Genomic DNA, 11,931 nt, shown 5'->3' with positions numbered 1-11,931 from the left:
ATGAGCAAGCAGAAACTGTAAAATGACAGGTGGTGTTGTCAACTGTGGACACTAAAAGTCTGGCTGATGTTGAGATTTCTTGGAGAGGAATTCCAAAGCGAATAAACTGTCTTGGTGTTTTGCAGTCATCTTACAGGCCACAATATTAGGAACACGCACCAATGAGAACTAGTAGACCAACACACACACACACACACACACACGCACACACACACACACACACACACACACACACACACACACACACAGGTATATACACTATGTTGTTCATTAATGATGGCGGTTGTGTATTTCACCAGGATGAATGTTAAAATCTTCCAAAGGCACAGAGCTGGCGGTCTGGCCGATATGCTGCAGGACCTCCTCATCCAGTCCTGTGGGGGGGCAACTCATGGTCTTAGGTTCTCCTTCTGCTGTGAAGAATTCTAGAAGGAAGTCGGGGTAACATTCGTCATCATCGTCGCCAAGAGGTGTTGCGCAACCGACTCAGTGATACGCTGATGAAATATTTTTCTTTTTTGGCGATGAGAGGAAGAAACTTCGGTACTTGGCCAGGGTGAGTCCAGCCAGTGTCGTATTTGTGAGATTTTCTCATCCTTGGAGCTGCCGTACGCCTCCTCGCATATCTTGTCGTATTTGGCCACTTCCTCCTGCAAACATGACACAAGTTTGGGGGGGGGGGGGAACATTCATTAGGAGAAAATATTGCTTGCTCACAAGCACAACTACAGGAGCAGTGAATGAAAAATAAAGTCTTGAGTGGCAGTAAATAGCCTTCTGTATGATGAATGGACTATTAGCAAAGGTCCCCAGTGCAATGACACACAATGTCCACCAAGCACCAGCGATTTGTGAGCCTCGGTAGCACTGTAGCAGATATGAACACAATCTTCTGACAAATATTCCAACGCTCCTGCTTGAAATGAGGAACCAGAGTGCTTTCCAGTGAATGACACACTTGAACTGTCAGTGAATGGCACGGGAGACCGATGTGAAACTTGGGTGATTGAATCGCAACAGTAAATTAATTGAAAGCAGCAGAGACAATGCTGCCGCCATCTATTCGTCCGCATATTTAATTTGCGCTTTCAATCCTGCAAAGAGAAGAAGGCTGTTATGTCGCTGTTATTCTTCATGGACATGAACTTATTAGGATATGTCCCCTTCATCAATAAATTCATCAATCAAAGGCCACCCGCCTCTTGCAATTACTCACAACTGAAATCGTAATTATACAGAGAACTTTTGAACGATGGCATGATTCAAATCTAGTGGGAAATTTGTTTGAAAAACGCTTGCGCGCGCGCGCACACACACACACACACACACACACATACACAAAGGCACGCACACGAACTTCCACACACTAATACTTCATTCATCATACACAACACACACAAAACCTTCAATACATTAAAACATTACACACACACACCCACCCATAAATACACTCACATAAACAACACTTTCATGCCAACCTTAGACGCACAGACACGCAAATGCTCAAATGTGCACACACTTACACCAAAAAGGTACATACACATGCATACACAATAAACATGACACATATACAGACCTTAACCACCTGACAAAATACACACACACTCACACACACCTCATATTCCTGCAGCGTCACCACTCCGTCGCCAATGAGCTTGTCAGAGTACTTCTTCAGCACGTGCTCCTGACGCCGGATCTGCTTGTACATCAGCGGCTGGGTGAATAACGGCTCATCCATTTCATTGTGGCCAAAGCGCCTGTAACAGGCCTGTGATAAATACACACACACACACACACACACACAAATAAAATACATTTGAAATGACTCAAATGGCCTCGTCAATCTTCAAAAATAACAATGGGTGTGGCAGAAGCTTGACCTCAAAGTATCAAATCAATTTTCCCCTTTGAAATGGAACTGAAATACCATTAATGCGTTCCAAAAAAAACATTCCGTGTCTCAGAAACTTTCTTGCAACAAAAAATTTGGTTGGCACCCCCCCCCCCCAAAAAAAACCAAAAAAAACAAAACACCACTGTACTTCAAGGACGGACCAGGTCAATGACGACATCCTTGTTGAAGGCATTCCTCCACTCGGCGGCCACGCGGCACACGTACATGACGGCTTCGGGGTCGTCGGCGTTGACGTGGAAGATGGGAGCGTTGACCACTCGAGCCACGTCGGTGGGGTAAGGGGAGGAGCGGGCCATCCGGGGGTCGGTCGTGAAGCCGATCTGCGGGCGAGAAAGGCAACCGTGCTGGGGGGAACTGACATGAAATGAAAGCAGGGTTTGAGTTTGGTTTTTTTTTAATGTAGTTAGTTTTCATAAATTTTAATTTGGCTAGTTTTTTTTTTTTTTAATGCTTTGTTTTGTTTTTAATTGTTATTGTATTCCTATTAGGTTTTTTGTATGCGTGTGAATGTGTATTTCATGTGCGGAAGATTAAAAAAAAAACATTACAGTAAGTTGTATCGTAAAAACTACTCAAAGGTCTTAAATTAAGCGAGGATGGATTCGCTTTCCATGCCTTGTTTGCCAAGTTGCCAATTTTAGTGATTTTGTGGCTTGAATTCCTGTTGCAAAGTATGCCATACAATTATACAAGCCACTTGCCTACTTGCTTTTATCGTTAAAAACACTGAAGAATTGCCATTTCACCTGATTGTTGACCACCACATGGATGGTACCATGTGTGGTGTAAGAGGGGAGTTCGCTGAGGTGGAACGTTTCATATACGACACCTTGGCCGGCGAAAGCGGCGTCTCCGTGCATCAAGATGGACATCACTTGGAAAAACAACATTTCTTGTTTACGCCAATTTTGAGTACAAGTACGATAGCTCCATCTTAGGACAATGCTAACTTTTTTGCCAAACGCGTCTCCTCTGTAGAACTGCTCCGCTTTGGCCTTGCCCTGGACTACTGGATCCACCGCCTCCAAGTGGGAGGGGTTGGCCATGAGGGACAGAGTGATATTCTTGTCCGTCCCCCGATTTATTCTCTCGTGGTACATCCCGAGGTGGTATTTGACGTCTCCGGAACCCTGTGGGAGAATGAAAAGCAGGTTAACGTAAAGATATGTTGAGAGGGGCCATTACTTTGGTGGAGGTGTTCTCACTTCATCCGCAGCCTCTAATTTGGGGTCGAACTGACAGAAGATCTGGTTCAAGTCTTTGCGGATCACATTGGCCAAGACGTTAAGTCGACCCCTGGAAGCGCACGTTAAAAGATCGAGTGGAACCTGTACTTAGCGTGGTAGCTGTTGTTCATTCAACCAAACCACTTTAACTTAACTCTACTAGCCTAATGCTAACACACAGTGCAAAACAACTAAGACAAGCTAACGGAGTTTGGTAAGACACAGCTAAGAAAATACCCAGAGGTATATACTCTTTATCCTCGGTGAAGAATGAATTGAACGGCTTAATTTTTCTTTTTCACAATTAAAAATGTATGTCGTGCAGTATGACTGTAATGTACTACCCCCTGGTGGCCAAGGTTCACATACCACAATGAGCAACAGGATACCCATTGAATTATCATGACAAAACTGTTCACTTTTTTTTTTTTTTTTTAATTGTTAGTTTTCAGTAGTTTTTCGAGTTTTGACAAGGTGTACTAATGCGCATTACCGATGCGGCATCCCCATGATCACGCTGTCTATGCCGGCGGCGCTGGAGCTGTCAATGATGGTCTTAAGTGCCGGGATGAGGACTTCGCAACCTTCCAGTCCAAAGCGTTTCTCAGACGACCACTTCCTGGCCAGGAAGTCCTCAAACCTATCAAGTCAGAAACAGTACAGGCTGCTTTGAACTGGTCTGTGAATTTGAAAGTAGATTTCGAAAAGCAACATTGCTGCTATGGCACCAGATAGAAGGCCCAATGAGAACATTTGCAGTTAGTATAGAAATCCATATGCCTCGATTTTACCATGAAGGTTCATATTTTATTCATTGAAAAAAAAAAAAATGAATGTCTTGGAAACCGCCAGAAAATTCTGTGGAATATAGTTGTCTACTGCGAAACCATAATCCTACTGATTTGCAACCTCTCTTTCGGATATTCTGTTAGCATGGTCACTGTCGAGCACCTTGTTGTTGGCCATAAGTGCGCACACATCAAGCAAAGAGAGAATAGAAAGGAAGGCGGAATTTTATTTTTAAGATTTAAAGTTTGATTTGGCAGCCAGTAAGTGCTACACAAAGGTGTGCCTGCTTTAGAGCGCCTCGTTGTCGGCCATAAACGCACACATACAACAGGGGATAGGGGGGGCAGAAGAGAAGGTTGTGGAGTAGAACAACTCTACTCAGGAATAATTTATATACTGCAATTTTTTAATCATTCAAATTTGGCGGGTTGTTAGGAAGATTCTTCTATGGCAGGTTAAATTTAGAAGTCATTTACTTTCACTTTTTAGGTAAGATTTAAAGGTTGAGAGTGTTTGTGCTGTCGATGTTGTAATTGAGCTTATTTCACCAGACAAAAATGAGCTCCTATAAAAGACGAGCCACATGGTTCTCAGTATGATCTATGACTTGGTAATATGCTGTGCATTCCTTAATGGGTCTTAGATCCTTCTTTTCATTCCTGACCGCGTTGATCTGATCAGGCGAGCCAGCAGCGTTCTCTTCTCGGCATTGGTGAAGCGCATGATTCCGGGAGTCTCGAACTTCTGACGGATCCACTGGCACTGCTCCACGTTGTTGATGAACATGAATTCCACCCCCACGTGACCGCAGTAGGATGCCTGGGATGGGACAAAGGAGAAAATAATAATGCGGCACATCCTTTGCTAGGTGAAGTGCCTCATGTGAAGGTGTTTGTTTGTGTGTGTTAGAATGATTAAACTACTATTACATTTTATTACTATGTATTAAACTAAAGTGAGAGGCGGAGCATCATTTGATCAGGCCAAATACATGTCTGATCTACAAGTAGTGCTTTGGGGCCATTTTGCAGCATCTATCGACAATTATAAACCTTTATAGGGCGTGTACCTCAAGTCGACGTATGACCTCCCTGAGAGGAAGAGTCGTCTCTCCACCGCCGATGAAGGTGGTGTGAGGTAGACGGAAGCTGCGATCCAAGTCGGACTCGTGCAGACCGTAGAAACCTACGTACGGTAGTATGAACAAACATATCATTTCAATTCAGTGATTTGAAGAAAATATTCATGCCTACCTGCTTCATCAGAGCCATTTAGATGTGAATTTTTTAATAACTCGTTTGAAGCCCCATGCATCCATTTTCTATAGTGTTTCGTAATGCAACTGTGATTTATAATTTTTTTTTGTACGTTTTTCCTTTTTTTTAATATTTTTTCTGTATCGTATGTTCTACATTGGACACTCTCGCAAAAGTCGAGCAGACCACCTGAGCGCTGCTGGAGCTCAAAGCTCACTCGGCACATAAGAGGAGACAGGTGCAAATCACATTAACAACAAGGCAAAGAGGGAAAAAAAGGGGGCTAAGAATAGATCCACGTACTGACCAAGTAAAGGGCTCATTACGTATCATTAGCGAGCTATATCAGCCTTGTGACAATATAATGCAGAATGGCAGAATGTAATGCAATGCTGTGACACACGCACACGCACACAAACACACACACACACACACACACACACACACACACACACACACACACACACACACCTTCTTTGTGTTTTTCTTGCTTGTTGCTCCTTGTGGCGGTGCTCAAATTATCTTTCCCCATTAAAATAAATAGAAATGTCATTCATCGGTTCCAAGGTCCCAAAATAACGACAAGTACAATTTTGTAACGTGCTTTTTTTAAATGAGAAAATAATACTCTAAAGTATTATCTATATTTTACGGGTTTCAAACCTACACTGTTTGTTCTGCTTTACACACACACCGGGGTTTTGTTTCCCACGCTGGTCCGGACCTTTTATGCAAATGTGAATACACACAAACGAACCCCGATGTGAACCAAACAAAAGGATCGAGATCCGGTTGTTTGTGAGTGTTTGTGAGTTTGTTTGTTTGTGAGTGTATTCCGCTGCTCACCTAATTTATCAATGGTGGTGATGAGGTCAGACGGAACAAACGAGTCCAGATCCGCATCCAAGATGCCCAGAGGGTCCAACTGGGCCACGTGATGACCTCGAATCTAGAAAGAATACAGAGACATAATTTCATATGATACTTTGTCATCATACTGTTGAGTATGAACAGCTGGAGATGCCACTTAGTTGCTCTGCGGGAGCCCTGCGGGAGTTTTCTTCCGTGTCTTTCTGCCATGCGTTTTCACCTTGCAACAAGTATAACAGATAGTATTTGATTCATTAGTGGGCAAATTTAGGGGAAGGTTGAAAAAAAAATAATTAAAGAAAGCACGTGTTGCACAAAATGAACATTTTATTAGCTTCATTGTGCAAATGCTTCATTAATGTTTTAGTTTTTTATTTCAAGATTTTTTTTTTATTATCAAGCTTATTGGAGTATTTTATTCATATTGTGGCAGTAATAAAATACAACTTGGGCAATCATGCAATTAGCCTAACAATTTGTTCATGTTTTTGAAATGAGTTAAAATGATGCTGAGCTGTTTGAAAGTGTCACAATTTTTACAGATGTTTTAGCTTTCATTGAGACACCTGTTTAATTTTGTTTGCCGAAGATACGCAGTTACTCAGATACTAATTCTTCAAAAATAATGACATGTTTAGGAGGAAACACGTTGCCGTATATGAATGTGTGTGTGTGTGGATGACCTGGTAAGCTCTGATGAGCGTATGCACAGCCAGGTGGTCCTCCACCACTTTCTGTGTCACATTTGGCGAATGGGACGCGACTCGGCCCTGGAGAAGAGGGGAGGGACGTCTCTCCGCCTCCTCGTCAGGTGTGCCGGATTTCTCCATGTTCTGGAAGAAGGTGTCCCACGACTGGAGAGACAAATTCAGAGGAGGGGAAAAAACATGAGCAGGAAATATCGGTGAGTGAGAAAATGGACTTTATACTGGAATGGACGATATTCATATTCCGTGTTACCTTGACTTATTTGTGTAACAACTTTTTCAAGTTAGGAGCAGTTACGTGGTCCATTTTTATTTTTATTTTCTTTGCAAGCCAAAATTTGAGGTCTGATTATTTGATATACTATAGTGAATAAATTAAATGCACTTTTGTGTGTTTTGATTTGTTGCACACAGTTACCTCATGAACATTATTATGATCCTCCAGCCAGGCAAAGTACATGTCCTCCACATAGTTGGAGCTACTGGTGACCGCTTGAGAGGGTGTGGCCTCGGAGGAGCATGTTCTCCAAGGGTGAGGTCTGCACCTGGCAAGGGTCCCTCCACCGGCTCGCCACCACGGACTTCCTCCACCACCCCTCAGCACGCCCGCCAATGCCCGAAACTGACTCATAGCTGAGGGACAAAGAGAAAACAATTGACTGTTGACGTTTTTATATTCATTAAATGTGCGTTGTGGCATTTGGGGGGATTTGAGATCGACACAGCTTTTGAGTGAAAGATGAAGATTAGGCGGCAAATCTCAGGTTGTTATGTGAAATGGAAATTGGAAGTTGAACAAGCTAAGGGACCAAGAGACCCGACATTCGAATAAAATGGACATGGAATGGTATAAATTGAGTACGTGCAGACGCAGTGATGATGCTTCGCGTGAATGACGAACACCATGTAAAAAAGCCACACTCGAGCCATGCTTCATATCAGGATATAAATTATTTTGCCATCGAAAGCCCTTTCTCAGTCTTGTCCCTGTTGTGTTATAGTTTGAGATGACAGAAAAGCAAAACATATTTGCGTCTAAGTCATTGTTCTGCCTTTCATGTTTCTTTTCACCAAAAACTTGTTTTCGCCACTTCCTGGCCCGAAACAGGTGTTTATGGTGAAACCAACCGTGTTCTACTTCTGATTACTGAAGTGATTGAAGAAGCTACAGAAACATATATATATTTTTTTTTTTGGCCTGGTTAAAGAATATAAGTCTATACTTTTTGTACTTTTGTCAAGGTATTGAACCAGTTCATTTTTTAACCTAAGGATCAGTACTTAAATGTACTTTTGTCACCTCTTTTATGGAGTTGCGTGTTCCAAAAAGAACTGTTCGGGAAATGGCAATTATGTCAACCCAGTTCATCGTAGCCCCAAATAAACTTTCACCTCAATCTGCAGCTCTTTCCTTTTCACACAAAATCGCTGCGTAGTGAACGTCCTGGCGGTAGCAACTTTTACTGCAGGACCGTTTGATTGCGTTTGTTGTAAGAGCAGCTCGATCGTAAACATTAAAATAATGCGCGCTCCGAATTACGATGGAAGCTGCTGCAAGGAGTTACGAGTCATTTGCGCACCGTAAAAACCACAAAGTCAAACATGCGATCGCGATGCGCGTCCTCTCACCTGCTCTCGCCACGGTGCTTTTTAACTTTGCCTTTGTTATGATGCTCGTCTGTGCTATGTGACAGGGCCGCTAATCCTCTGCCTTCAATGTAAATCCCCCCATAATCTTCCTGATGGCCTGTGTGTGACGTCTATAGAATCTGAGTGCAAAGGACAGCATGTTAAAAAAAAAAAAAAGAAAATCACTCATGTGCGTTAACGTTTACCTTCGGCTGCTACAATAACATCGCCGCAGACTTCCAATGTGGGACAGTGGACACGGTGAAGGGGGACACAGATTCTGAAGTACTTGCACCACCTATGCCCCGACCAACCCTCCCCCATCCCCTGCCAGCGGGTCAGGTGGTACATCTGTACAACTGGACCACCACACGCACGAAAGCACGGAAGTAAACTTAGTGAGACAAAGAAAAAAAAAAACACTGGGTCATTGCTTATCTGGCAACAGCTGGCAAAACAATATTCTCAGAGGACACAACATGAGGTAAATCTTCATCTAACTGGAATGCAATTTGAAATTTGATCATCAAGGCTCGGCTTTGAATAAGACTGCAAGAAAGGTATTCATGTCAAAAGTAGCGGTGTGAAATTGGACCGGCAAATCGGTGCTGTTGTTAACCCTGGATTCTTTCATCTTCGGCAGCTTGCTAAAGTAAAGGCTTTCCTTTCTCAAGAGCATTTTGAAACAGTAATTCATGCTTTCGTCACATCTCGGGTATCTTAATGGAATGCACTTGACTTTGGTGTCAGCCAATCCTCCATTAAGCGTCTCCAGTGGGTCCAGAATGCTGCTGCTCGCCTCTTGACTGGTACACTCGTAAGAGGGAGTACATAACTCCTTCCCTGGCATCCCTTCACTGGCTCCCTATACATTTTAGGGTTCTGTTTAAAAAATCCAATTATTAGTTTTCAAATCTTTAAATTGCCCCGCCCCACCTTATCTTTCTGAGCTCCTGCCCGGTGCCTCCGGTCTGTACCTGGGAACAGAGGTTTATGTTATGTGTTCTGTTATTGTCATTCTTGGTATTTATTATTTTAAGTGTGATGCTATTCTTATTTAATTATAACCATGCAGTAAAACCACAGCAGTCCTGTTACCTTGATCTTTTTTTTAAATACATTTTTAAAAAGTCACTGTAATGTGCTTCGTTTCAACGTGCTATTAGCATAAATGCTACGATGTTATATTTCATGTATTTGCTAATTCTATGCTAAAAACTCACTTTTGGTACTTTATCCAAGCGAGAAGTGGGGTACACCCTGAATTGGTTGCGAGTACATCAGGACAGAGACATAAAATAAATAAACGCATTCACGCTCATTTTTCACACAATGGCCAATTTAGTCCTCAATGAAGCCAACATTCATGTTTCTGGAATGTGACAGGAAGCCAGAGAACAAAACACATACCAAAGGAAGAAACCATTTGTCGAAGCTTTGTTAAAACTTTGGAGGTGGAGGTGGGGGGTGCGAGGGCATTTGGGCAAGTGGTTTCAGATTGATGGGCTAAAAAACAATCAAATAATTGTCCAAGCCCAATTTAAAAATGCTGCTCCTCATTTTGACTTTCATCATTCATACTTGCTGGCTGCGAGCTGGGTGAAAAAAAGGGGAGGGATATAAATAAATAAATAAATAAAGGGAAAAGGTATACGAGATGTTGCATGAGAATCCGCAGAAAAATCTGGTTCCCAGGATTCTCACACTGGTTATTCTGACTCATGGCATGACTTCAAATACTATACCTGTGGAAAGTACTTTGAAACCAATTTTGAAACAATCCCACAGGAAAACCTTAAAACATCAGTGAGAGTAGTGGAATCATCGATGACAAACCATGAAATTTCAAATTCTTCATATTTTTATCAATTTAAAAAAAATTAGGCAGTCGATGTTCTTACACTTATAAATAATAATGCCCTAAATCTCCCCCATCCTCTCTCATATTGGCAACCTGCAGACTCATTATTTGCATGCGTCTTCGCCATTGCTCCCCACATGACCTGCAGAAAGTAGGGTCAGGCAATTATGAACAGAAATGCCATTTTGTCGGGGCGACTCAGCCGCCTGACAAAGACGGAGCGAGGGCCATTTCTTTCCTGGCGTTTTATTAATAGGCTCGGCGGTTGCAAAGACATGCGCCGCTGGGTAACATACTACAGGCTCTGTGTTAAATCACATCCTGTTTAGGATAATTACCATCACGACTTGGGATTAAACAACAATCCCCCAAAAATGTCTCAAGTTTGTTCAAGCAACCAAAGAAAATCAGGCGGACGTTTTCGCCTGCACGTGGAATCTTTGTTGACCGCAGCAACGACTTCTGGTGATCAAAGCTCAGAGAACAAGTTAATCGTTAATTTAGAGGGCAGAAGCAAAATAAATACGGCGCAAAACAAGCTGATCCTACTTGCCAAAATGTCAACAGTGTCTGGGTCTGACATCCTCAAAGTGACTTTGTACCAAAGTCTCGTTTCGAGGCGTATTTATGTGTAATCCACTTAGGAAAGACGAATCTTGGTACCGTTTATGGATTTCCAAGTCGTGATGGTACTTAGGAAGCCTAATTAATCTAATAAAGCATGTATGAAGGCCCAATTGAATTTGCCGTGGGTAGCTGTGGGCACGCGCGCGGCCTTACGGAAATCCGTCACATTCCACGTCATTCAATAATGCATGATTTTGATCGATTCAAGTGACGGATCGGCGATGCCGAGGTAGGCTTTGAAAAGTCGGCGATAAAACTTTTGTCGTTTCTCAATGAGCCCATGAATAATTCACGTACACAGCGGAGGAGCAACTTGAGCAGGGTTATGTTTTAATTAAGAAACCATAATGAAACGAGTGCAACCGAGAAACCTACAGTTACAGTGCTATGCGATACATTGACAGTCGTCACTGGATAATGTAACCAAAGCATCATTAAATATTGTCCCTACATCATTTACAGTCAATCGTAAATGCTGTGGAAAAACAACGTGCAATTCTTCTTCGGTCCCTCACTTTGTACATAAGGTGGGGAGGGTGTTTTTTTTTTAACAATAATAATAATAACAATAGTCTGTTGTGCTGTATAAATAAAGAACGTCCAACAAAGATATAAAAGAGCAGCATATACGTGTTGAGTATTTGATCAAATATACGGTATGTTACCCATGCATGGACTACAGCGCGGTCACTCTCAGTCATTCTCTGCCTCTTTTGCGGCCACTTTCGCTAAAATAGAGGAGAAAAGAGAAGATCATACTGACAACAATGGAGCATCACCAAATCTTGGATTAAGTGTCCACAAACATGCATGTGGAGAATATTTGATCTTATTTAAATGGATCTTTTCCAATCCTACTCGGCTCAAGTAGCCATACAAGTTCTTGCTTGTGTTTGTTAAATATATAATTGCAATAATGAGGGGAAAAATTAAATCGCGGTAAGATTATTTCCCAAAATCGTTGAGGGATGGGCTACCACCGATACCAGGTTTTGAATCGGGCCGATATCAAGCCTATTTTGGGGGATCGGGTATTCATGGAGGTTGCTGA

The 11,931-nt window shown here is 42.4% G+C and overlaps 1 protein-coding gene across 1 annotated transcript in view; it reads right to left on the bottom strand.

Annotated features, from left to right (window-relative positions):
* The window catches only part of ogdhl (oxoglutarate dehydrogenase L), a 15,690-nt gene extending 6,569 nt beyond the window's left edge, over window positions 1-9,121 (bottom strand). Inside the window, exons 1-15 of the mRNA XM_019859915.1 lie at window positions 8,599-9,121; window positions 8,393-8,532; window positions 7,182-7,396; window positions 6,740-6,910; window positions 6,033-6,135; window positions 5,000-5,115; window positions 4,595-4,749; window positions 3,635-3,781; window positions 3,121-3,211; window positions 2,865-3,045; window positions 2,662-2,789; window positions 2,056-2,235; window positions 1,616-1,768; window positions 548-650; window positions 298-425 (exon numbers count right to left, since the gene is read on the bottom strand). Of these exons, the coding sequence (XP_019715474.1) occupies window positions 298-425; window positions 548-650; window positions 1,616-1,768; window positions 2,056-2,235; window positions 2,662-2,789; window positions 2,865-3,045; window positions 3,121-3,211; window positions 3,635-3,781; window positions 4,595-4,749; window positions 5,000-5,115; window positions 6,033-6,135; window positions 6,740-6,910; window positions 7,182-7,394 (1,869 nt within the window). The 5' untranslated portion in view covers window positions 7,395-7,396; window positions 8,393-8,532; window positions 8,599-9,121. The remainder of the gene's footprint in view (window positions 1-297; window positions 426-547; window positions 651-1,615; window positions 1,769-2,055; window positions 2,236-2,661; window positions 2,790-2,864; window positions 3,046-3,120; window positions 3,212-3,634; window positions 3,782-4,594; window positions 4,750-4,999; window positions 5,116-6,032; window positions 6,136-6,739; window positions 6,911-7,181; window positions 7,397-8,392; window positions 8,533-8,598) is intronic.
* Between the last annotated feature and the right edge of the window lie 2,810 nt (window positions 9,122-11,931).

This window comes from Hippocampus comes, unplaced genomic scaffold, assembly GCF_001891065.2.
Source record: "Hippocampus comes isolate QL1 unplaced genomic scaffold, H_comes_QL1_v1.1 scaffold64, whole genome shotgun sequence".
In the NCBI taxonomy this organism is placed as follows: Eukaryota; Metazoa; Chordata; class Actinopteri; order Syngnathiformes; family Syngnathidae; genus Hippocampus; species Hippocampus comes.
The sequence above is the reverse complement of the archived record's forward strand: the minus strand, read 5'-3'. Positions and strand labels throughout refer to the sequence as shown.